The sequence below is a fragment of the Corvus moneduloides genome, chromosome 29, assembly GCF_009650955.1.
Source record: "Corvus moneduloides isolate bCorMon1 chromosome 29, bCorMon1.pri, whole genome shotgun sequence".
In the NCBI taxonomy this organism is placed as follows: domain Eukaryota; kingdom Metazoa; phylum Chordata; class Aves; order Passeriformes; family Corvidae; genus Corvus; species Corvus moneduloides.
Genome location: NC_045504.1, coordinates 2,678,201 through 2,703,061, shown reverse-complemented (window position 1 = coordinate 2,703,061; position 24,861 = coordinate 2,678,201). Strand labels below are relative to the sequence as shown.

Below are 24,861 nucleotides of genomic sequence, written 5' to 3'. Positions count from 1 at the left end.
GTAGAGGAGGGATTTGCTCACGTGGCTCCAAATCCGTCCTTGGAAATCCTTGTCTTGGATTGGGATTTAAACAACTCCAGGGGTTGTCCCGAAGGGATTTGGGGCAGTGCTGGAGCTTCCCCTGCTCCTTGGATTGGGTTTGGGGCAGCTCTGGTGGCTCCAGGGATTGTCCTGAGGGGATTTGGGGCAGTGCTGGAGTTTCCCTCTGTCCTTGGATTGGGTTTGGGACAGCTCTGGTGGCTCCGGGGATTGTCCTGAAGGGATTTGGGGCAGTGCTGGAGCTTCCCTCTGTCCTTGGATTGGGTTTGGGACAGCTCTGGTGGCTCCAGGGATTGTCCTGAAGGGATTTGGGGCAGTGCTGGAGCTTCCCTCTGTCCTTGGATTGGGTTTGGGACAGCTCTGGTGGCTCCGGGGATTGTCCTGAGGGAATTTGGGGCAGTGCTGAAGTTGCCCCGCTCCTTGCCCAGACCTCCAACCCTTTCCCCGCCCCTTCCCACAGAGCAACGACTCCCTGGGGTGCAAAAATCACTCTATGAGGTGGGGAAATGACTCCAGGGGTAGAGAAATGACTCCAGGGGATGATTTTTATCCGTTCCTCTACCAATTTCAGCACCTTTGGGCCCCAACTGAAGCTTCCTGTGAGTAAAAAAGGGGAAGGAGGAGGTTTCGGGGGGGCCGGGAGGGGGATGGGCACAGCAGGATGGGGCCGAGCGGCTTTTGGGAGCTCTGCCTCGCCCTGCTCTGCTCTGGGGCCGGTGAGTGGGGCTGGGGGAGCCTCGGGGAGTGGGGCTGGAGCGAGGAGGAGGAGGAGGAGGAGGCTGAAGGCAGCGGGGGCAGCACAGGGAAATCCCTTTAGGGAGTTCCCTGGGGGTTAAGCTCAGGTTTGGGTTGAGCCCGGCTTTGTTGAGCCTTGTTTGTGTTCCCAGGAGGGTTTTGGGGTCTCCCAGCACCCCAAATCCATCCCAATGCAGATCAGGAGGGGCTTTTGAACCGCTTTTGGGGGTTCCGTTGGTTTTAATCGCGGTGTGATCTCGGCATGGCCACGAATGGAACTTGGAGGATCCTGGTGGCTCCTTCCACCTCACATCCCGCAGCTCCATGCCCCAAATCGGGATATTTTTTGGGATTTTATAATTCCCTGCTTGGCTCTGCTCGAGTTCAGCCCCCTCGGAGAGCTGTGGGACATCCCGAGCTGGAAAAAACCCACCCGGATCATCCAATCCCACCCCAAACCCTGCGCAGGACATCCCAAAATCCCAATAAACCCTCCCGGAGTTTTTGGGGCAGGGACCATCCCCTGTTCCGTGCCTCACAACCCTCTGGGGGATGAATTTTCGGGATCTCCATCCCAAATCCCTCCTGGAACAGCTCCAGCCATTCCTGGATCCTGAGCCCCTTGGAATTCCCAGGATTTCCCCTCACTCTCCTCTCCTCCGAAATTTCCTTTTGGGGAAATCCCTCCTGACCCTTCACCCTCTGCTGATGTCCCCAAACTCTGTCCCACGTCCCCTGAGGGGACACGGGGCTCCATGTTCCCATTCCTGATCCCTGATTTCGGGGGAGAACGGACAAATCCCATTCCCAGCTCTCGGCTTCCAAGAAGAGGAGCCGGGCAATGGCAGCGTCACCCCGCCCGAGGAGCCCCCGGGGCCACCGGGACACCCCACCACAGCCACCGGGCACGCGGGGACAACGGTGACGACGTGGCCGAGGGCCACCACCAGCCCTCCTTGGAGCGGGGACCTCGCGGTGACACCGGCAGGGAACCAAACCCGTGAGTTCCACGGGAGGGGTGTGTCACCCTCCTGGGGGATTTGTCACCACCCTTGGGGACCTGTCACTCTCACAGGGGATGTTCCACCACCCTTGGGGGCCTGTCACCCTCATGGGGGATGTGTCACCATCCCAAGGAGGTGACACCATCCTGGAGGGCCTGCCACCACTCTGGGGGATTTGTCAGCACCCTGGGGGACCCGTCACCCTCACAGGGGATTTGTCACCCTCCTGGGGATGTGTCACCCTCCTGGGGGACCTGCCGGGGAGGTGCCACCACTCTGGGGGATTTGTCACCATCCCAAGGAGGTGGCACCATCCTGGGGCACTTGCCACCACCCTTGGGGACCTGTCACCCTCCCGGGGTGACATGCCACCACTCTGGGGGACATGTCACCCTCTCAGGGATGTGCCACCACTCTGGGGGATTTGTCACCATCCCAAGGAGGTGCCACCATTCTTGGGGATCTGCCACCATCCCTAGGGGACGTGCCACCACTCTGGGGGACCTGTCACCCTCCCGGAAGATGTGCCACCACTCTGGGGGATTTGTCACCCTCTCAGAAGATCTGCCACCCTCCTGGGGGACCTGTCACCCTCCTGGGGGACCTGTCATCCTCCTGGGGGATGTTCCACCACCCTTGGGGACCTGTCACCCTCACGGGGGATGTGTCACCCTCCTGGGGGACCTGCCGGGGAGGTGCCACCACTCTGGGGGATTTGTCACCATCCCAAGGAGGTGGCACCATCCTGGGGGACCTGTCAGCACTCTGGGCGACCTGTCACCCTCCTGGGGAATGTGCCACCCCCCTGGGTGACATGCCACCACTCTGGGGGACATGTCACCCTCTCAGGGATGTGCCACCACTCTGGGGGATTTGTCACCCTCACGGGGGATTTGTCACCATCCCAAGGAGGTGCCACCATTCTTGGGGATCTGCCACCATCCCTAGGGGACGTGCCACCACTCTGGGGGACCTGTCACCCTCCCGGAAGATGTGCCACCACTCTGGGGGATTTGTCACCCTCTCAGAAGATCTGCCACCATCCCTAGAGGACCTGCCACCCTCCTGGGGGACCTGTCATCCTCCTGGGGGATGTTCCACCACCCTTGGGGACCTGTCACCCTCACGGGGGATGTGTCACCCTCCTGGGCGACCTGCCGGGGATGTGCCACCATTCTGGGGGATTTGTCACCATCCCGAGGACCTGCCACCACCCTTGGGGACCTGCCACCCTCCCGGGGACCTGCCACCCTCCCAGAACATCCCGACTCCCCCCTTTCCCTGTGCCCGTCCCCGCCCGGCCACCTCTGTCCCCACTTTTCCCACAGGCACCTCCTCGGGCGTCCCAGTCCGCTACTGGTCCCCCGTGCTCTTCGTGCTGCTGGCCCTGCTCGTGCTCTTTGTCACCTACCAGAAGACCAAGGGCAAAGGTCAGAGCCCCCCCCGGCACCCCAAAACCTCCAGAAGTGCCCCCAAAATGCCCCCAAAATGTCACTTTTTGGGGTGCGCCACCATCAGGGGGATCCTGATCCCCAAAAAAGCCCCTTTAGGTCACAGCTCAGGCCCCAATGGGTTCTCCTCACTCAGGTCTGGTTCTGAAATTCCCGAATTCATCCCGAATTTCCCTTCCGAGCTCAAATTCGCCACTTTTGGGGTCGCCACTGCCCCTTGCTCAGCTCTGGCCCTAAAATTCCTGAAATTCATCCCAGATTTCCCTTCCGAGCTCAATTTTGCCACTTTTGGGGTTGCCATTTCCCCTTGCTCAGCTCTGGCCCTAAAATTCCTGAAATTCATCCCAAATTTCCCTTCCGAGCTCAATTTTGCCACTTTTGGGGTTGCCACTGCCCCTTGCTCAGCTCTGGCCCTAAAATACCTGAAATTCATCCCAAATTTCCCTTCCGAGCTCAATTTTGCCACTTTTGGGGTTGCCACTGCCCCTTGCTCAGCTCTGGCCCTAAAATACCTGAAATTCATCCCAAATTTCCCTTCCGAGCTCAAATTTGCCACTTTTGGGGTTGCCACTGCCCCTTGCTCAGCTCTGGCCCTAAAATTCCTGAAATTCATCCCAAATTTCCCTTCCGAGCTCAAATTTGCCACTTTTGGGGTCGTCACTGCCCCTTGCTCAGCTCTGGCCCTAAAATTCCTGAAATTCATCCCAAATTTCCCTTCCGAGCTCAATTTTGCCACTTTTGGGGTTGCCACTGCCCCTTGCTCAGCTCTGGCCCTAAAATTCCTGAAATTCATCCCAAATTTCCCTTCTGAGCTCAATTTTGCCACTTTTGGGGTCGCCACTGCCTCTTGCTCAGCTCTGGCCCTAAAATTCCTGAAATTCATCCCGAATTTCCCTTCTGAGCTCAATTTTGCCACTTTTGGGGTCGCCACTGCCTCTTGCTCAGCTCTGGCCCTAAAATTCCTGAAATTCATCCCGAATTTCCCTTCTGAGCTCAATTTTGCCACTTTTGGGGTTGCCACTGCCCCTTGCTCAGCTCTGGCCCTAAAATTCCTGAAATTCATCCCAAATTTCCCTTCTGAGCTCAAATTTGTCTCTTCTGGCATCACCTCTGCCCTTTCCCTCTCTAATTTCCACAAATTTTGGGGTTTTGGGGTTTTTTCCCTACTTCAAACCCAAACTGGTGCTCGGCAGCTCCATTTTGGGTTTTCCCGAAGGGGATTTGGGGTGGAAAATTCAGGTTTTGGGTCTGTCCTGATCACAGGGATCCAGGACCGGGCCATGAGCGGCAGCGACTCCTCAGGTGAGCCCTGTGGGGTTGGGGTTGTACTGGGGCAACTGGTTTTACTGGGAATGCTGGTTTTACTGGGAATGCTGGTTTTACTGGGATATTTTGTTTTATTGGGGTATTTTTTTTTTTAATTGGGATATTTTGATTTCACTGGGATGATTTTTTTATTGGGATATTGTATTTTCTTGGGGTGTTTTCTTTTTACCGGGGCAATTTATCATGCTGGGATATTGTACTGGGATATTCAATTTCATTGGGTTATTCAATTTTATTGGGATATTCATTTTTATCGGGATATTTTATTTTATCGGGATATTCAATTTCATTGGGATACTCAATTTTATTGGGATATTCATTTTTATCGGGATATTCAATTTTATCGGGATATTTTATTTTATCGGGATATTCAATTTTATTGGGATATTCATTTTTACCGGGATATTCGATTTTATCGGGATATTCATTTTTATCGGGATATTTTATTTTATCGGGATATTCAATTTCATTGGGATATTCAATTTTATTGGGATATTCAGTTTTATCAGGATATTCATTTTTATCAGGATATGCATTTTTATTGGGATATTCAGTTTTATCGGGATATTCAATTTTATCGGGATATTCATTTTTATTGGGATATTTTTATTTTATCGGGGTATTTTCTCCTAATGGGGTGTGGACGAAGGGATCGAGGCCATCCCCTGAAGGATTGGGGACATCCAGAGGTGGCATTAAGGTCCTTCCATCCCAAACTTTTCCAGGATTCCCTGGGCTGGATTAGTTGGGATTTTAGGGATAAATTCAGGATCCTGGCCCCGGTCATTCCATGGATTCCCCATCCCTGGAAGTGCCCAATTCCAGGTTGGAGCCACCTGGGATAGTGGGAATGTCCCTTCCCATGGGATTGGGGTGACCCTAAAGCTCCTCCCATCCCAAACCATTCCATGATCCCAAAATCCCGTGAATTCCCTGCTCTCAGCGCCCTCATTCCAACCCTTCCCGCGCAGATTTGGGAGCCCTGGTCCAGCCCCCCGTTCAGGACCCCATCCCAAAAATCCCGGCCCTACAGGTGAGCCTGGGATGGAAAAACTCTCCTGGGAATTGGGAAGGGTCTGAGCCGGGCCTGGGAGGGTCAAAGCCGGGTCTGGGAGGGTCAAAGCCGGGTCTGGAAGGGTCAAAGCCGGGTCTGGGAGGGTCAAAGCTGGGTCTGGAAGGGTCAAAGCTGGGTCTGGGAGGGTCAAAGCTGGGTCTGGGAGGGTCAAAGCCGGGTCTGGGAGGGTCAAAGCCGGGTCTGGGAGGGCTCAAAGCCGGGTCTGGGAGGGTCAAAGCTGGGTCTGGAAGGGTCAAAGCCGGGTCTGGAAGGGTCAAAGCTGGGTCTGGGAGGGTCAAAGCTGGGTCTGGGAGGGCTCAAAGCCGGGTCTGGGAGGGTCAAAGCCGGGTCTGGGAGGGTCAAAGCCGGGTCTGGGAGGGTCAAAGCCGGGTCTGGGAGGGCTCAAAGCCGGGTCTGGGAGGGTCAAAGCCGGGTCTGGGAGGGTCAAAGCCGGGTCTGGGAGGGCTCAAAGCCGGGTCTGGGAGGGCTCAAAGCCGGGTCTGGGAGGGTCAAAGCTGGGTCTGGGAGGGTCAAAGCTGGGTCTGGGAGGGTCAAAGCCGGGTCTGGGAGGGTCAAAGCCGGGTCTGGGAGGGCTCAAAGCCGGGTCTGGGAGGGTCAAAGCCGGGTCTGGGAGGGTCAAAGCTGGGTCTGGGAGGGTCAAAGCTGGGTCTGGGAGGGTCAAAGCCGGGTCTGGGAGGGTCAAAGCTGGGTCTGGGAGGGTCAAAGCTGGGTCTGGGAGGGGTCAAAGCCGGGTCTGGGAGGGTCAAAGCCGGGTCTGGGAGGGTCAAAGCTGGGTCTGGGAGGGTCAAAGCTGGGTCTGGGAGGGTCAAAGCTGGGTCTGGAAGGGTCAAAGCCGGGTCTGGGAGGGTCAAAGCCGGGTCTGGGAGGGTCAAAGCCGGGTCTGGGAGGGCTCAAAGCCGGGTCTGGGAGGGGTCAAAGCCGGGTCTGGGAGGGTCAAAGCCGGGTCTGGGAGGGTCAAAGCTGGGTCTGGGAGGGTCAAAGCTGGGTCTGGAAGGGTCAAAGCCGGGTCTGGGAGGGTCAAAGCCGGGTCTGGGAGGGTCAAAGCCGGGTCTGGGAGGGTCAAAGCTGGGTCTAGGAGGGTCAAAGCTGGGTCTGGGAGGGTCAAAGCTGTGTCTAGGAGGGTCAAAGCTGGGTCTAGGAGGGTCAAAGCCGGGTCTGGGAGGGTCAAAGCCGGGTCTGGGAGGGTCAAAGCTGGGTCTGGGAGGGTCAAAGCCGGGTCTGGGAGGGCTCAAAGCCGGGTCTGGGAGGGTCAAAGCCGGGTCTGGAAGGGTCAAAGCCGGGTCTGGGAGGGCTCAAAGCCGGGTCTGGGAGGGTCAAAGCCGGGTCTGGGAGGGTCAAAGCCGGGTCTGGGAGGGTCAAAGCCGGGTCTGGGAGGGTCAAAGCTGGGTCTGGAAGGGTCAAAGCTGGGTCTGGAAGGGTCAAAGCCGGGTCTGGGAGGGTCAAAGCCGGGTCTGGGAGGGCTCAAAGCCGGGTCTGGGAGGGTCAAAGCCGGGTCTGGGAGGGTCAAGGCTGGGTCTGGGAGGGTCAAAGCCGGGTCTGGGAGGGTCAAAGCCGGGTCTGGGAGGGCTCAAAGCTGGGTCTCAACCCCAGACCGACGCCGTGCCTCAGTTTCCCCTCCAATCCCACCCCGAGGACGCTCCATGGAATTCCTGCCTCTTTTCCAGAGGGAAAGGAAGGATCCCGAGACCCCCCCAGGCCTGGACCAATCCGAGACCACCTTCAGCCAGCCAGAGCCATCCCAAGCGCCGGGAGTGCCAGAAGAAAGGGAATTCCTGGGATAAAGGGGCAATTCCTGGGATAAAGGGACAATTCCTGGGATAAAGGGGCAATTCCTGGGATAAAGGGACAATTCCAGCCCCTCCCAACTCCCGCTTCTCCTCCTCCCCAGCTGGACTCGCTCCCGGGTGACTCCTGAGGGCCCCCAGGGGCGGCCCAGTGGCTTCCAGGCCACCCCGAGGTCCCGCCGGTGTCCCCTGTGCGAGGACAGGGTGGGAACAACACAATAAAGTGGGATTTTATCCCAAAAAACCCTTGGAATTTCTCTGCCGGGACACGCAGCCGCCTCTGTCATTTTTTCCCCCGTGTTTTGGGGCAGTTCTGGGGGATTTGAGGTGCGGGGGAAGGTTTGGGGGTTCGTGGATGGGAAAAAAACCCTAAAAGGGTGGAATAACCCAGCCCCCACCCCAAAAAAACCCCCCAGGGCTCCTCAGGTGATCGAGGGGCTCAGAGAAGAATTTTTTTTGGGGCAACCCTAAAAACCAGGACAGGGCCTAAGGGGTCGGGGCTGGTGTGGGATGAGCACAGGAGGAGTTGGGCATCCACCCCAAATCCTCGGCCCCAAAATTCCCGAGTTTTTGGCCCCACAGATCCCAAAAGTTTGGTTCTGTAGATCCCTAAACTTTAGTGGCAAAGCCCCCAAATCCTTGGCCTTAGAAACGCCATACCTCGACCCCAGAGACCCCAAATCCTCGGCTCCACAAACCCCAAATTCTGCCCTGTAAATTCCAAATCCTGTTGGCCCCACAGACCCCACACCTTGGCCCCACAGACCCCAAATCCTTGGCCCCACAGACTCCAAAATCCGCCCCCCAAATTCCCAAATCCTTGGCTCCACAGACCCCAAACTTGTTACCCCATAAATCCCAAATCCTCGACCCCACAGCCCCCAAACTCTTGGCCCTCACAGCCCCCAAGCCAAAAGGAATTAAAATTTAAAAAAAAAAGCCAAAACGGGTTCATTTTATTTAAAAAAAAAAAAAAAAAAAAAATTGTACAATTGTAGTTCCTCTATGAAAAAAAAACCAAAAACAAAAGCAAAAAACAACCGAACACCAACAGAAAAAATTCCTACCACTGCCGGAACGCTCCGATCCACTGCAAAAAACCGGGAAAATCCAAGCTTTTTCTTTTTTTTATATATATTAAAAACCATTACTTTGACATTTTACAACTTTCTACACGCATGCACAAAGGTCTCAGCTCGGCGGGAAAACGAAATCCAAACCCAAGCCCAAAAACAGAACCAAAAAAAAAGGGATTTTTTTATCTCCCGGAATTCCCGGATGGAAAATCTCCCCCAGCCCAGGCAGATCCAGCCGCTTTTTTTTTTTCAGGAAAATGCCCCAAAATGGGCTCCCAGCGGCAGCAGCGCCGACGGAGCCGAAGGATCGGGGGGTGAAATCCGGATCCTTCGGCCCCAAAAGGCTGGAAAATGATGGGAGCAGCAGGTGGGGGTTGAAATTCCCCCCCAAAAAAAGTTCCCCCCAAAAACGTTCCCCAAAAATTGGGGATTTCCTGGAATTGGGATGGGGATGGATCCGCCCATTTTGCTACTGGTGCTTACTGGGGAAGCCTCCCCCGGCTCCAAACTCCCCTCTTTTAGTGCTTAGGACAAAACCAACCCCAAAATCCGACCCCAAAACGCCTCCCTGGAATGAAATCCGGCACTTCCGACCCCTCGAGGCTGGAGGTGGAATCTGGAGCGGGGAAAAAGAAAAAAAGGGGAAAAAAATTCCAAATCGATCTGTGAGGTATTAACAAAAAAAATCAGGAGAAGGCAAACCCAGCTCCTTTTGCATCCCGGTGGGAATTCGGTGGGATCGCCACAGGGCCACCTCACCGAGGGACGCTCCTTAAGGACCTCGCTGACCTCTTCCAGGAGTTCCTCAGGGTTACGGATCTGGGATCGCTCCAACGGCACCGGGAAGCCCCCACGGAGATGCCGCTGGGATTCGGGACGTGGATCCCCTGAGGAGCTGCAAATCCCACCTTAAAAAACCCCAATCCAACCTTCAGCTCCTCCAAAAAATCAGATTTCCACTCATTTTCCCTAAAAACCCATCGGCAGAGGAGGAGGCTCCCGAAACCTGGGATACACCACGGAGCTTTTCCATAGCAGCCGCGGATCCTGGAGGTGATTCCAAAATCCTTCCCCTTTCCCCCCCTCCCAGAAAAAAATTCCCTTGGGATGAAATCCCAGCCCCGGGGCCGGGCAGTGGTTTAAGGCCAGAGCCAGGACAGTTGTCCAGGAGAAAATGGACAGGAGCAGAAGGTCCGTGGGACCCAGAGCTGCTCCGAGACGCTGGTGAAGAAGGAAGTTGGGAATTCTTGGAATTAGCCCTTGAGTTACGGCACCGCCGCCGCCGTGCCGGGGAGACGCTCCGAAGGATCCGGATTTCGGGAAGAAGAAGGAGGAGGAGGAGGAGGAGGAGGAGGATGAGGAGGAAAAGGGGCTCAGCCACCTCAAAATGGGCGAGTGGGCGCAATCCCAGGAAGGCGCCGGAGCCGGGAGCGGCTTCCCGGTTTTTCCGCAGCCTCGCGGGGCCGGAGGGATCCAGAGGAGCCAAATTCGGAGTTTCGGAGCGGGAGGGATTTGGGAAAAGTCCCATCCCGGCCAATCTCTGTGCGGGTCACACCGAGGTCTCCGACTGCAGCCTCATGATGAACTTGTGCGACTTGGGGTCCACGAATTCCTCGGAGAGCTTGAAGAACGGGATCTTCTTGGTGGACACCACCAGGCTGAAGTCCTGGCGCTTGAGCACGAAGACCACGCCGTCCTTGAGGCCGTTGGTCACCGGCTCCTCGCTGACCAGTGTCCACTGCTTGGCCAGCCAGCGGTCCTTGTGGTACTGGATGGTGGGGCCGGCCGTCAGGTACCGCTCCAGGAAGGCCTTGGGAGAGGGAAAGGACACGGGAATGTCACCTCCGGATGGCTCAGCCCAGGCTTTTTTTGGAGCCTGAAGGTGGAAAAAAACGGCTCCGTGGTGCTGCTCTGGGGATTTTTGTGGCTGGATCCTGGGATTGTTGGGGGTGGGAAAGAGCTCCAAGGTCGTTGAGTCCGAGGTGGGATCAACCCCACCCTGGAAACCTGCTCCAACGTCCAGGGAGCCCTCGGACACCTCCAGGGATCCCTCGGACACCTCCAGGGATCCCTCGGACACCTCCAGGGATGGTCACTCCAACCCTCCCTGGGCAGCCCCTCCCAAGGCCTGGCCGCCCTTTCCACGAGGGATTTTCCCAAATATCCACCCTGAGCCTCCCCTGGCACAGCTCGAGGCCGTTCCCTCTTGTGCTGGCCCCGTTCCCTGCGATCAGATCCCAAATCCCCCCTGGAAGAGCCCCAAATTCCCCCTGGATCCCCCTTTTCTCCGGGATGAGCCCCCCCAGCTCCCTCAGGACTCTCCATTCCCTTCTCCTGCTGCTCCAACCCCGTCCTCATTTCCCTGGGAGAAGAACCCAACCCCACCTCGCTCCAACGATGGGACGATCCCAAATGGAAAAATCCCACCCAAATCCTCCCGTTTGGACATCCCCGCCCACCTTGGGGGTCATGTCGTGGGTGATGCAGAACTCCAGGTGCTGCAGGATGCTCTCCATGGTGTGGTAGGGCTGCTGCTTGGTGGTCCTCAGGTACTTCTGCATGGCCCGGGCCATGGAGGCGAAGATGGCCTGGGCCGCCTCGCGCGGGTCCATGATCTCCCGCGGGTTCTTCTGGTCCTCCTCCTGCAGCCGCTTGATGTGGGTGAAGGCCTCTTCCACCGCCACCACCAGCCTGCCAGGAGAGCCATGGATTTGGGATGGAAAAGCCCTTGGATTTGGGATGGAAAATCCAGTGGATTTGGGATGGAAAAACCCTTGGATTTGGGACGGAAAACCCCTTGGATTTGGGATGGAAAAGCCCTTGGATTTGGGATGGAAAATCCAGTGGATTTGGGATGGAAAACCCATTTGATCTGGGATGGAAAATCCATTGCATTTGGGATGGAAAACCCCTTGGATTTGGCATGGAAAACCCGTTGGATTTATGATGGAAACTCCAGTGGATTTGGGATGGAAAACCCCTTGGATTTGGGATGAAAAACCCCTTGGATTTGGGACAGAAAACCCCTTGGATTTGGGATGGAAAACCCATTTGATCTGGGATGGAAAACCCATTGCATTTGGGATGGAAAACCCCTTGGATTTAGGATGGAAAACCCGTTGGATTTGGGATGGAAAAACCCTTGGATTTGGGACGGAAAACCCCTTGGATTTGGGATGGAAAAGCCCTTGGATTTGGGATGGAAAATCCAGTGGATTTGGGATGGAAAACCCGTTGGATTTAGGATGGAAAACCCGTTGGATTTGGGATGGAAAATCCCTGGATTTGGGATGGAAAACCCCTTGGATTTGGGACGGAAAACCCCTTGGATCTGGGATGGAAAACTCCTTGGATTTGGGATGGAAAACCCCTTGGATTTGGGATGGAAAACTCCTTGGATTTGGGATGGAAAACCCCTTGGATTTGGGATGGAAAATTCCTGGATTTGGGATGGAAAACCCCTTGGATCTGGGATGGAAAATCCGTTGGATTTGTGATGGAAACTCCAGTGGATTTGGGATGGAAAACCCCTTGGATTTAGGATGGAAAACCCGTTGGATTTGGGATGGAAAATCCCTGGATTTGGGATGGAAAACCCCTTGGATTTGGGATGGAAAAGCCCTTGGATTTGGGATGGAAAATCCAGTGGATTTGGGATGGAAAATCCAGTGGATCTGGGATGGAAACCCCCTTGGATCTGGCGGGATCACTGAAATGGATGAGACAACCCAACCTTCCCCCCAAACCAACTTGGTGGAAGATCCATCCCAACAACCGCCCTTGGGACGAGCTGGAGCTGACCCCGGGAGCTCCCCGTCCTCATGGAAAACCTGCCATGAGCTCGCCGCGGCATTCCCAATGCGAGGAATCCCTGGATTTTCCGTACCTGGCGCGGCGTTTCCGCACCCGGCGCTCGTGCTCGGCCTCCTCGTAGTAGAACTCGTTGTGGCTGTTGTCGCGCCGCCGCGCCGCCGCCGCGATCACCGCCCGCGACTGCCCCGTGGAATTGTTCGTGGAATTCTCTGCGGGGGGGAGTTCGGAGCAGGGATGAGGTGGGAGAAAGCACCCGGAGCTCCCCCCAAAAAATTCCGGACGGGAACGCGAGGACGGGGATGGAAAAGCGGCAGGAGAACGAGAGGAGAAGCCAAGGGAAAAGGGGGAATCTCACCCTCGCCGAGGGAATAGACCTTAAAGCCGGACATTTTCTTGGACAGGACGGATTTTGGAAGGTTGAGGAGGGCGGGGTTGTAGACCGGGAAGTCGTGGTAGTAATTCTCCAGGATCCACACGGCTGCTCGCTGGATGCTGCGGGGAAAAGCCGGGAATGTGGGGCATGGGGAGAGGCGGGAATGTGCGAGGGGGACACGCACGGAGCGACAGGAGGCGCAGGGAGGGAGGGGCGGGAATGGAATTCCCGGAGCAGCTGTGGGTGCCCCATCCCTGGGAGTGTCCAAGGCCAGGTTGGAGGCACCTGGGGTGGTGGGAGGTGTCCCTGCCCGTGGATTAGGGATCTTTAAGGTCCTTCCAACCCAAACCATTCCGTGATTCCAGCCATTCCCAGCTTGGAGAAGATCTCCCAGAGCATCGAGGCCAAGCTGTTCCTGATCCCCTCTGGTGATCCAGAGGAACCTCCAGGGATCCCCCGGACACCTCCAGGGATGGCCACTCCGAGGCTCCCTGGGCAGCCCCTCCCAAGGCCTGGCCGCCCTTTCCAGGAGGGATTTTCCCAAATATCCACCCTGAGCCTCCCCTGGCACAGCTCGAGGCCGTTCCCTCTTGTGCTGGCCCCGTTCCCTGCGATCAGATCCCAAATCCCCCCTGGAAGAGCCCCAAATTCCCCCTGGATCCCCCTTTTCCCTGGGATGAGCCCCCCCAGCTCCCTCAGGACTCTCCATTCCCTTCTCCTGCTGCTCCAGCCCCGTCCCCATTTCCCTGGGAGAAGAACCCAACCCCACCTCACTCCAACCCCTCGTCCTCCTGACGGGACGATCCCAAATGGAAAAAAACCCCCCAATCTCCTTCCAACCTCCTCCAAGCTGACCCTCACCACCTTTTCCATGAAGAAATTCCCATTCCCACCACGGGAACGTCCACCCAGGCCACCAGAGCCGTCCCTACCTGAGGTGACCGACGTTGTAGAAGTGGCTGGCGCCGTCGGCCGAGCGCACGGCCTTGAGCGTGAACTGGGGCTGGAGCTGCCGCAGCTCCAGCAGCACCACGGCCAAGTAGTGGACGAAGAGCAGAGCGTCCACCAAGGACACGGCGAACTGCACCACGCCCCGGTAGTTGCGATCCCGCGAATCCAAGATCCGCACTCCGTAAAAAAGCCAGTAGGACACGACCAGCAGGAAAACCAGGACCATGAGCAAGGCCCGGAAGACGAAGACGCGCGGGAAGAAGGCTTTGGGGCGGCGGAAGAACAAGGCCCAGCTGCCCAGCAGGAGGATGAGGAGTTTGAAGGCCACCGAGATGAAGAGCCCCTCGCAGGGGGTCCCGCAGGGCTCCAGCTCCTCCCGCCACAGCAGCTGCGGGAGGAGGAGGAAGGCCAAGGGCGTGAGGAAGGCCAGGAGGGCCAGGGCCACGGCCAGGGCCACGCCCAGGTGGCGGGAGCAGTCCAGGTGGGCGCTGTCCTCCATGTCCTTGGTGATGCGCGTGAGGTCATCGTGGGAGATGCTGTGCTCCGACGTCCCCGTCACCACCGTGGTGGTCTCGCCCCAGTTGTCGTCCTGGGGAGGGGGCAGGGGACATTCCCAGGGCTGGTTCCGGGTCCCAGGTGGTTCCTCCCCCCCCCCCACCACCGCCCAGGAGTCATTCCAAGGGGAGGAGGGGACATCCCGAGGGGTGGCTCCGTGTCCCACCTCACCTCCAGGACCTCCCAGCCCTGCCACCTCCAAGGCTGGCGTGTCCCCATTGTCACCCTGAGGAGGGGACAGGGGACCTTCCAAGGGCTGCTTCCCGCACCCCTTCAATCCCAGAGGAGCATTCCCAGACCCCCATCCCACCTCCAGAACCTCCAGCCCAGGAGTTGCCACCCTCGGGAGGTGACAGGGGACGTTCCAAGGCCTGGTCCCCCAATTCCTTCATTCCCTGCTCCACACCCCCCATCCCACCTCCAAGCCGGGAGCGCTTCCCGGCGCCATCGCCCCCCACTCAGGATGGAGGAACCTCAGCCCAGAGCCGGGACGAGAAGCAGCGATTCCGCCGGGATTTTTCCCTCTGGGAAAGCTCCGGCTCCGGCAGGAGCAGCTTTGGGATCGGGAAGCTCTCAGGTTTCCCAGCAAACCCCCCTGGCTGGCGGGGCCAGAAGGAACATGCCCGGCACACCCCCGCGCTGCCCGCGCCGGGAAGGCTGGGAATGGCTGGGAATTGTTGGGAATTGTCGGGAATTGTCAGGAATTGCTCCGGACGGGCCCTTCCCTGCTCCAGAACCCCCTCTCCCAGCCAGAGGGGTGCTGAAAAACCCCATTCCTGGCTGGATTCCTTCCCACACCCCTGTCCTTGTGTCTTTCCCTCATCCTGGCTCTCGGCACTTGGACATTCCTGGATTTCGGGTTGGGTTTTTTTTTTCCTCGTGTCTGAATTTTCCCCACAAATTTCTGCAGGAAAACCAGGGAATTCTCCCCTGTGAGGTCATTCCATGGATTCCCCATCCTTGGAAGTGCCCAGTTCCGGGCTGGACGGGGCTTGGAGCAGCCTGGGACAGTGGGAGGTGTCCCAGCCCATGGGATGATCCTTCCAAGCAACTCCACGATTCCATGAATTTCATCCCAAAGGGCAAACTGGAGCCTGGGGCTTTCCAGAGGGACGGGAAGGGCGGGTTTGGGAGCCCCATTCCCAGGAGAAGCCGGAGAGGGAACATGAAAAGCGCCGGAGCCGCCGCCGGCGTGGGCGGATTGGGAGAGGATGAAAGGCCGGGATCAGGCTCCGCGGAGTCCGGAGGAATTCCAGAACCCGGGAACGGGGGGCACCGTGGACCCCCGGGGCGGGGCAGCCTCCTCTGCTCCATCCCATGGGAATTGGGGCGAATCCTCGGCGATTGGATCCATCGGGATCGGATCCAGGGGCGTTTTCCAGCCCCGGCTCTTCCCGAGGCGCCGCCAGAGCCGCGTCCCCTTTCATTTTCTCATTTTCCTGGGACCGGCCCGACCGGCTCGACCGCTCCGCCGGGAAATTCCGCCGGGAAGCTCCCGGAGCTGCCGGGATCCCACCCTTGGGATTCCAACCCCGCTCCTTCCCCCCTTTTCCCGCTCACCCTCTCGTCCCCCCGCGTGGACTCGTTGTCCAGCAAAGGCTCTCCCGGCGCTTGGATGGTCACGGATTTGTCCCCGCGCGTCCCATCCCGGCTTTTGGAGCGGTGCCGCTCCCGCCGATCCCTGGAAAAACGGGGAAAAAAAGGGGAAGCGGGATGGGAACCCCCACCGGGATGGGGACACCCGCGGAGCGGGGACAGGGGACCCCCGGATCCCTCACCTGTGCTTGCGGGAGCTGCGGGAATGGCCGGATTTGTAGGAATATCCCGAATATTGCGACTCATTATCCATGGCGTCGGAATGCCGGGATTTGTGCCGCTCCAGGATGTGGGATTTGGGTTTTCCCGGGAGAGCGGCCAGGGCCTCCTTCAGCGGGGGCTTCTTCAGGCCCAGGGGCACCTTCAGGAAGTCGACCGTGACCTTGAGGGGCTCAATTTTGTCACCTTGGGGTGGCCTCGCTCAGGAGAAAAGGACGCGCCCACCTGCGGGGACACCGGGGAAGGTCACTGGTGCCGGCCCAGTATGGACCAGTATGGCCCAGTAAGGGGGGGAGGGGGGTCATCTCCTTGCCCAGTGCTGCTCCCGTCCCTGCATCCCATTCCTTGGTGGGAAATGGGGCCGGGAAAGGGAATTTGGGGTCAGGAGGGAGAGAGAATTTGGGACAAGCAGGGAAAAGGAATTTGGGATCAGTAGGGAGAGGGAATTTGGGGCCAGGAGGAAACGGGAATTTGGGATCAGTAGGGAGAGGGAATTTGGGGTCAGGAGGAAAAGGAATTTGGGGTCAGGAGGGAGAGGGAATTTGGGGTCAGGAGGGAGAGGGAATTTGGGGTCAGGAGGAAATGGGAATTTGGGATAAGCAGGGAGAGGGAATTTGGGGTCAGGAGGAAACGGGAATTTGGGATAAGCAGGGAGAGGGAATTTGGGGTCAGGTCCCTCCCCCTCCAGGGCACATCCCAGGAGTCTCCCGGGGTCCCCTCCCAGCTTCCCCCGCTGATTTTGGGGACCCCGAAACTCCCTGAAGGGGATGGGGGGCTGTGTCCCCCTCCTTGGGAATCTGGGAATGCTGGATCCCGTTGGATGATCCGGCCAAATCCTGCTGCCTTTTCCCGAGGTTTTTTGGGGGAATCTGGACACCCCAAATCCCCCAATTTAGGAGGCCCTGGCTGCCTTTGGGAGCCATCTCAGCGTCCCAGGTTTCCATGGAAATCCCATTCCCACCAAATCAACCCCCAAAAAATCCTTCGGCCTCTTTTCCAAGGCCTCGGGAAAGGGGGAGAAGGGGTCAAGGAGGCGAAAAGGGGGAAGGGGGGTGGAATTCCTTTGTCTGGAATTCTGGATGTTCCCACACAGATCTCCATGGAAACCGAGGCCTTTCCCCCCTCCTGGTGTTGTCTGGGAGATAGATGGGAATGGGGCCGGGATGTGGGAATGGGGCTGGAAATGGGAATGGGGCTGGAGATGGGAATGGGGCTGGGATGTGGGAATGGGGCCGGGAGACGGGAATGGGGCTGGAAATGGGAATGGGGCTGGAGACGGGAATGGGGCTGGGAGACGGGAATGGGGCTGGAAATGGGAATGGGGCTGGAAACGGGAATGGGGCTGGAGATTGGAATGGGGCTGGGATGTGGGAATGGGGCTGGGATGTGGGAATGGGGCTGGAAATGGGAATGGGGCTGGAGACGGGAATGGGGCTGGGAGACGGGAATGGGGCTGGAAATGGGAATGGGGCTGGAAACGGGAATGGGGCTGGAGATTGGAATGGGGCTGGGATGTGGGAATGGGGCTGGGAGACGGGAATGGGGCTGGAAATGGGAATGGGGCTGGAGATGGGAATGGGGCTGGGAGACGGGAATGGGGCTGGAAATGGGAATGGGGCTGGAAATGGGAATGGGGCTGGAGATTGGAATGGGGCTGGAGACGGGAATGGGGCTGGAGATGGGAATGGGGCTGGAAATGGGAATGGGGCTGGGATGTGGGAATGGGGCTGGAAATGGGAATGGGGCTGGAGATGGGAATGGGGCTGGAAATGGGAAAGGGGCTGGGAGATGGGAATGGGCCCAGTGAGGGGCAGTCACATCACTAAGGGGTGGATCCTGGGCTCCCAGTATATCCCAGTACCCCCAGTAAGGGGCAGTCACTGGGGGTCCCAGTGTGTCCCAGTACCCCCAGTAAGGGGCAGTTACTGGGGGTCCCAGTGTGTCCCAGTAACCCCAGTAAGGGGCAGTCACTGGGGGTCCCAGTGTGTCCCAGTACCCCCAGTAAGGGGCAGTCACTGGGGGTCCCAGTGTGTCCCAGTACCCCCAGTAAGGGGCAGTTACTGGGGGTCCCAGTGTGTCCCAGTAACCCCAGTAAGGGGCAGTTACTGGGGGTCCCAGTGTGTCCCAGTACCCCCAGTAAGGGGCAGTTACTGGGGGTCCCAGTGTGTCCCAGTACCCCCAGTAAGGGGCAGTCACTGGGGGTCCCAGTGTGTCCCAGTACCCCCAGTAAGGGGCAGTCACTGGGGGTCCCAGTGTGTCCCAGTACCCCCAGTAAGGGGCAGTTACTGGGGGTCCCAGTGTGTCCCAGTAACCCCAGTAAGGGGCAGTCACTGGGGGTCCCAGTGTGTCCCAGTAACCCCAGTAAGGGGCAGTTACTGGGGGTCCCAGTGTGTCCCAGTACCCCCAGTAAGGGGCAGTCACTGGGGGTCCCAGTGTGTCCCAGTACCCCCAGTAAGGGGCAGTTACTGGGGGTCCCAGTGTGTCCCAGTAACCCCAGTAAGGGGCAGTCACTGGGGGTCCCAGTGTGTCCCAGTACCCCCAGTAAGGGGCAGTCACTGGGGGTCCCAGTGTGTCCCAGTACCCCCAGTAAGGGGCAGTTACTGGGGGTCCCAGTGTGTCCCAGTACCCCCAGTAAGGGGCAGTTACTGGGGGTCCCAGTGTGTCCCAGTACCCCCAGTAAGGGGCAGTCACTGGGGGTCCCAGTGTGTCCCAGTAAGAGCCGTGTACTGGGGCTCACTCACCGGGCGGCTCCGGCGGCGGCGGCGGCTCCGTCCCGGCTCTCACCGAGGCCTTTGGAGCATCCGGAGCCTCCGGAGGGGCCGGCATCGGAAAAGGGCCGGGCATGGGGGGCTCCTCACGGCACGGGGGGGCCGCCCTGGAGCTGGGAGAGCCAAAAAAGAGGGAATTCAGGAGCCCTTTCCAGGCTGGAATTCCCGAATCCCGCCCATTCCCGAATCCCGCCAATTCCCAGATCCCGGCGCTTGGGGATTCCTTGGGAGCACCCGGGAAAAGCGCTGAGGGATGTGGCTTGGACACCCCCACCGGGCATCCCAGAATTTTTGGGAATCATTGTCCCGGATGAGTGGCTGGAATAAATTTGGGATTTTCCAGGAATGCCGGAGTTTTCTGGAAATCCCGGTGTCTCCAGTAAATTTGGGATTGTCCAGAAATCCTGGCATTTTCCAGGAATCCCAGAGTCTCCAGATGAAGCAAATTTGGGGTTTTCCAGGAATCCCTGGGTTTTCCAGGAATCCCAGGGTCTCCCAACACCAACTCCTGGATTCAGCCGAGATAAATTTGGGATTTTCCAGAAATCCCTGCGTTTTCCAGATATCCCAGGGTCCCACAGCCTCGGAAAAGCCGAGAATGAATTCCCAATCTCCAGTGGGGAATTACCCCCATCCCAGCAGTTTTCCAAAGGGAATTTGGGAATTCCAGCGGGATCCAGGGGCTCCTCATCCTCTCGTTCCAGCAGGGAAAGAAGGGATTTTTCTTGGATGCAGAGTGGGCAGAGCCGGTTCCACAGCCCTGGAAAAGCCGGGAATGGATTCCCGGTCTCTGGGAGATGCCGGGAGCCAGAGCCGGATGCAAAAGAGGAGCAGGAAAATTCCCATTTTTTAATCCCGGAGTGATCAAAGCTCCCGAAAAATCCCCCCGGGGAAGGGGAGGCTTCGCTGTTCCCGACGTCTTCAAGTCCAGACTGGAATTTTTCCTGGGATGGGGCTGGAGCAGAGCTCGGGATCAAAGTCCTGGACCTCCAACAGGATCCAAGGTTTGGATTCGAATATTCCCCAAAAACCGAAAATAATTAAAAAGAAAATAAATCCAAGCGTTCCCAGACGGAAAAGCTTCTTCCCAATGGCTCCAGAGGGAGAATTCCAAGAGGAAAATCCACTCCTCATCCCTGTCCAGGTGGATCCGGGGTTGTGTCCCCACTTCCCGCGGCTTTCGGAGAGTTGGGAATGAGTTTTCCTGGAAAAAAAACCCTCCTGGAGCAAAGGGAAGAGGGAGAATCCGGCGGATGAAGGACTCGGGATTCCCATCCCGGAGGAATTGGGAATCTGGGAGGGTTGGGAATGGGGTGGGAGCATCCCGAGGCTCCTTTTCCAGGGGAATCAAACTCCGGGATTCAGTCGGGAATCCGGGATGTGGTTCCAGACAGGGGTGAGAATCCCAGGATTATCCAGGGTGGAAAAGATCTCCGAGGTCACCGAGTCCAAGCTGGGATGGATCAACGTCGTTCCACCCGGACCGAATTCCAAGAATTCCTTGGACACCTCCAGGGATGGGGATCCAGCCCTCCCTGAGTCCCTTCCACGTCCTGGATCCCGGAAAAGCGGCGCAAGGACGGGATCCATTTGGGATCGAGCAACGCTGGGATGTTTTCATCCACATCCAGGGATCCTGGAGGGCAGCAGGGCTGAAATTCCTTGGATTTGGGGTGGTGCTGACCGGGATTCTGAGCCGGGAACGGCCCCAGGTCCCCTCCCAGGCCTCTTCCCGAGCATCCCGGACAATAAATCCATAAAACCTCCTCCCGCCGCCGCAGCGCTTGGAAAACCCATCCCAAATCCCAAATTCAGCCGGATCCAGGACCTGGGGCTGCTCCCGACGCCCCCTCCGGCCCCATTGTCTGCCAGGAGCCGGGGAAAACAAGGAATCCCACTGGATCATTCCAGAGGCTGGAGACACCCCCAGCGCCTCTGGAATACGGAGGGGACACGGCGACCTCGACCCCAAATCTGCCACCCCCAGCTCCCCTCCGGCCGCCGCCTGTTAATTAATTGTTAATTGTTAATTAAATCCTCCGCGCTCATCCCGAGCTTCACAAAGCCCCTGGAAAATCCTCGGGAGAAGCTCCGGGATCCCATCTGAGCCCGGCTCGCTCCCAGCCCCATCCCAGAACCTTTGGGATGGAGCCAGAGGAGGAGATTTCATTATTCCCAAATCCCCCTTTTTTCCTTGTTGTTGTTTTGTTGGGTTTTCATCGCAGCCAGGCCTGGAGGGGGGAAAAGGCTCCCGACGCCTCTTCCCAAAGGAAAAATAATCCCGGGAACTCCCTGGCGGCTCAGGGCGCTGCGCCAGGACGGCTCCGAGAGGAACCGGCTCCGAGAGGAACCGGCTCCGAGAGGAACCGGCTCGGGATCCGGCCGGGTCTGTCCCGGCAGCCGGGGGGCAGCGGGCACACCCCGGGATGGGGGCACCGGGGGGCACCGGGAACACCCCGGGATGGGGGCACCGGGGGGCACCGGGAACACCCCGGGATGGGGGCACCGGGAACACCCCGGGATGGGGGCACCGGGGGGCACCGGGAACACCCCGGGATGGGGATGGGGACACCGGGAACACCCCGGGATGGGGATGGGGGCACCGGGAACAGCGGGAACACCCCGGGATGGGGGCACCGGGGGGCACCGGGAACACCCCGGGATGGGGATGGGGACACCGGGAACACCCCGGGAAGGGGATGGGGGCACCGGGAACAGCGGGAACACCCCGGGATGGGGACACCGGGGGTCACCGGGAACACCCCGGGATGGGGATGGGGACGCCGGGGGGCACCGGGAACACCCCGGGATGGGGATGGGGGCACCGGGAACACCCCGGGATGGGGATGGGGGCACCGGGGGGCACCGGGAACACCCCGGGAAGGGGATGGGGGCACCGGGAACACCCCGGGATGGGGATGGGGACACACCGGGAACACCCCGGGATGGGGATGGGGGCACCGGGAACACCCCGGGATGGGGGCACCGGGGGTCACCGGGAACACCCCGGGATGGGGATGGGGGCACCGGGAACACCCCGGGAAGGGGATGGGGGCAGCGGGGGACACCCCGGGATGGGGACGGGGACACCGGGGAACAGCGGGGGACACCCCGGGAACACCCCGGGATGGGGATGGGGACACCGGGAACATCCCGGGATGGGGATGGGGACATCGGGAACACCCCGGGATGGTGATGGGGACACCCCGGGGACACCCCGGCGACACCCCGCAGGTGATGGGGACACCGGGGACACCGGGGACACCCCGGGGACACCCCGCAGGTGCCCTCGGGATGGCCACAAAGGGCTCCGAGGCCGCCGTGGCATCGCCGCCGCACCCGGGGGGGGATTCAGGAGGTCCCGGGGGGGTCCCCGGGGGTCGCATCGCGCCCCGAGGAGGCTCCACCGGAGCCCCGCAGCCCCGGGGACGAACCCCGGGGGTCCCCTCGCCCCCTCCCCACCCCCGGCCCCCCTCGCCCGACCCCCGGCTCCGGGCCCGGGCTCGGGGCTCTCGGAGCAGCCGCCGCCAGCCCAGGAAAATGCGCGGCTCCCGGGGCCCTTCCCGCAGGGAACGCGCCCAGCGCGGCCCCGGCTCGGCCCCGCTCCCCTTTCCCGGCTCCGGGGCGGCTCCGCATCCCGGGATCCCCTCGGGATCCCCCCGAAATCGCCCCGAACCCCCCCGCACTCACCATCGCCGCCGCACCTTTGTGCGCGTCCCCCCCGCACCGAAATCCCGGCGGCGGCGGCGGCGGCGGCGGCGGCGGCGGAGGAGGAGGAGGAGAGGAGGAGGAGGAGAGGAGGAGGAGGAGGAGGAGGAGGAAGAGGAGGAGGAGGCGGAGGAAACCCCGATTCCCAGCGGGGCCCCCCCTCCCCCGGCCCGGAGCCCCCCCCGTTCCCGGCCGCTCCCGCCCATTGTCTGCGCTCCGCGCTGCCGGCGCCGCTCCGGGGCCATTGTCTGGGGCGGGGGGACCCCCGGCGACCCCCCCGGCACCCCGGGACCCCCCTCCCGACACCCCGGGACCCCCCCGGCACCCCCGGGGGTCCCACCCTCCGCACCCACCCGGGGGTCCCACCCGCTTCCCGGGCCGGGGGGATTTGGGGTGAGGATGTGCTTGAAGGGGGGGGGAGGGGGAGGGGGGCGGGTTTTGGGGCGGGGTCCCCGTTTTTTGGGGAGGGGGCCGCGTTTTTTAGGGGAAGAATCCCCGTTTTTTGGTGAAGAATCCCCGTTTTTGGGGAAGAATCCCCGTTTTTTGGTGAAGAATCCCCGTTTTTGGGGAAGAATCCCCGTTTTTTGGCGAAGAATCCCCGTTTTTTGGGGAGGGGGCCGCGTTTTTGGGGAAGAATCCCCGTTTTTTGGTGAAGAATCCCCGTTTTTGGGGAAGAATCCCCGTTTTTTGGTGAAGAATCCCCGTTTTTTGGGGAGGGGGCCGCGTTTTTTGGGGAAGAATCCCCCTTTTTTGGGGAAGAATCCCCGTTTTTGGGGAGGGGTCCCCCTTTTTTGGGGAAGAATCCCCGTTTTTGGGGAGGGGGCCGCGTTTTTTGGGGAAGAATCCCCGTTTTTTGGCGAAGAATCCCCGTTTTTGGGGAGGGGGCCGCGTTTTCCGCAGGGGAATGAGGGTTACGCCCCCCCTCGTGTCCCCCCCGTTCGGAGCTTTGCTGTCCCCACGTCCCCCGCTGCACCTGAGGATGGGGAGGGCCCCCCAAAAGTGTCCCCCGAGGGGTCTCAACCCCCAAAATGCCCCCCAAGGGGGGGTCTCAGCTCACGGAGGGGGTTGGGGGGGGCACAGCCCAGCTGCTCCCACCTTTGTTTTGGGGTGGGGGGAAGGATTCTGAACCCCATAAATCCCCCCCATCCCCTGCCCATAAAAACGGGGTGCGGGTCCCGGCTCTGGCCCCCCTCGCTGTGTTTGGGGTGTCCTGGGGAGGGTCCGGCCAAGTCCCCCTGGGGGTCGGGGCGTTGTGGGGTGGCCCAGGCCAGGTCCCCGTTATTGGGGGCGGGGGGAGAGGGGTCACCCCCGACCCTCTGCCCCAGCAGCTCCGGGGTGGGTGGGAGCGGTTGGAAGACCCCAGACCCCATCCCTGCGGATGCGGGGGGACACGGGACGCTCCTGGGGACTCCTTGGCAAAGAGGGAGCCGGGGGAGGGGGGTGGGAGCGATTTTTGGGGGGGCTCAGGAGCAGCGGCACCCCCTGAGCCAGCAGGGCCCGTGGGACGCGGCTGTCCCGGGCCGCTCGCGGCGGTGCTGGGGACACACAGGGGGGGTCCAGCACCCTCACCAACTCCAGCGGGAGGGACCCCCGAGCCCCCCGGAGCCCCCCGAGCACATCCAGCCCCTCCCCGGGGGTCCGGGGGTCCCCGGGCACGGCGAGCGCGGCGGGAGCGCGGCCGCTGCCCGGAACAGCCGCGTTCTCTCAATGGGCGAGGGTGGGAAGGCGCAGGCCACGCCCCCGGCGGCGCTGGCCAATGGGAGGAGGCGAGGGGAGAGCGGCGCGCTCCCATTGGTGGGATTGAAATGCGTAGTTTGGGCCCAATGGGAGGAGAGGCGGGGTGGGGGGGGGGTGGGGGGGATTTGGGGCGGGGGGCGAGGGGGGAACTGGGGGGAACTGGGGGAGTAATGGGGGAGTAATGGGGGACTTGTGGGGCGGGGGGCGAGGGGGGAACTGGGGGGAACTGGGGGAACTGGGGGAGTAATGGGGGACTTGTGGGGCTGGGGGCGAGGGGGGAACTGGGGGGAACTGGGGGGGTAATGGGGGGCTTGTGGGGCGGGGGGCGAGGGGGGAACTGGGGGAACTGGGGGGATTTGTGGGGCGGGGGGCGAGGGGGGAACTGGGGGGAACTGGGGGGTTAATGGGGGGATTTGTGGGGCGGGGGGCGAGGGGGGAACTGGGGGGAACTGGGGGGTTAATGGGGGGATTTGTGGGGCGGGGGGCGAGGGGGGAACTGGGGGGAACTGGGGGGAACTGGGGGGTTAATGGGGGGATTTGTGGGGCGAGGGGCGAGGGGGGAACTGGGGGGAACTGGGGGGGTAATGGGGGGCTTGTGGGGCGGGGGGCGAGGGGGGAACTGGGGGGAACTGGGGGGTTAATGGGGGGATT

The 24,861-nt window shown here is 60.1% G+C and overlaps 2 protein-coding genes across 5 annotated transcripts; one reads left to right on the top strand and one right to left on the bottom strand.

Annotated features, from left to right (window-relative positions):
* The first annotated feature begins 504 nt into the window (after positions 1–504).
* On the top strand, positions 505–7,725 carry LOC116436398. Of its 3 annotated transcripts, none has more exons than XM_032093500.1 (6): positions 505–638; positions 1,586–1,774; positions 3,107–3,208; positions 4,493–4,531; positions 5,527–5,588; positions 7,221–7,725. In XM_032093500.1, exons 1-6 carry the CDS (start codon positions 533–535, stop codon positions 7,449–7,451), a joined length of 729 nt encoding a protein of 242 aa, XP_031949391.1. In that variant the 5' UTR covers positions 505–532; the 3' UTR covers positions 7,452–7,725. The 3 variants fall into 3 exon arrangements, with proteins under 3 accessions (XP_031949391.1, XP_031949393.1, XP_031949392.1); XM_032093502.1 differs by having other exon boundaries at positions 531–638; positions 7,295–7,707; XM_032093501.1 differs by lacking the exon at positions 505–638 and adding an exon at positions 695–755 and having other exon boundaries at positions 7,221–7,720.
* Positions 7,726–8,383: 658 nt separating this feature from the next.
* On the bottom strand, positions 8,384–22,560 carry VANGL2 (VANGL planar cell polarity protein 2). Of its 2 annotated transcripts, XM_032093485.1 has the most exons (9): positions 22,456–22,560; positions 18,739–18,878; positions 15,961–16,222; positions 15,743–15,863; positions 13,609–14,216; positions 12,659–12,795; positions 12,377–12,512; positions 10,950–11,181; positions 8,384–10,300 (listed from the first exon to the last, which is right to left on the bottom strand). In XM_032093485.1, the coding sequence occupies exons 3-9, from the start codon at positions 16,029–16,031 to the stop codon at positions 10,040–10,042; spliced, it is 1,566 nt and encodes a 521-aa protein (XP_031949376.1). In that variant the 5' UTR covers positions 16,032–16,222; positions 18,739–18,878; positions 22,456–22,560; the 3' UTR covers positions 8,384–10,039. The 2 variants fall into 2 exon arrangements, with proteins under 2 accessions (XP_031949376.1, XP_031949377.1); XM_032093486.1 differs by lacking the exons at positions 15,743–15,863; positions 15,961–16,222; positions 18,739–18,878; positions 22,456–22,560 and adding an exon at positions 14,601–15,664.
* Positions 22,561–24,861: the final 2,301 nt, after the last annotated feature.

Coding starts and splice junctions, on each gene's coding strand:
- LOC116436398 (XM_032093500.1), top strand. CDS start 533: ATGAGGTGGGGAAATGACTCCAGGGGTAGAGAAATGACTCCAGGGGAT. Junction 3,209..4,492: donor CCAGAAGACCAAGGGCAAAG/GTCAGAGCCCCC, acceptor TCCTGATCACAG/GGATCCAGGACCGGGCCATG. Junction 4,532..5,526: donor GAGCGGCAGCGACTCCTCAG/GTGAGCCCTGTG, acceptor CTTCCCGCGCAG/ATTTGGGAGCCCTGGTCCAG.
- VANGL2 (XM_032093485.1), bottom strand. CDS start 16,031: ATGGATAATGAGTCGCAATATTCGGGATATTCCTACAAATCCGGCCAT. Junction 12,796..13,608: donor TACAACGTCGGTCACCTCAG/GTAGGGACGGCT, acceptor TTTTCCCCGCAG/CATCCAGCGAGCAGCCGTGT. Junction 10,301..10,949: donor CCCACGACATGACCCCCAAG/GTGGGCGGGGAT, acceptor CCCTCTCCCAAG/GCCTTCCTGGAGCGGTACCT.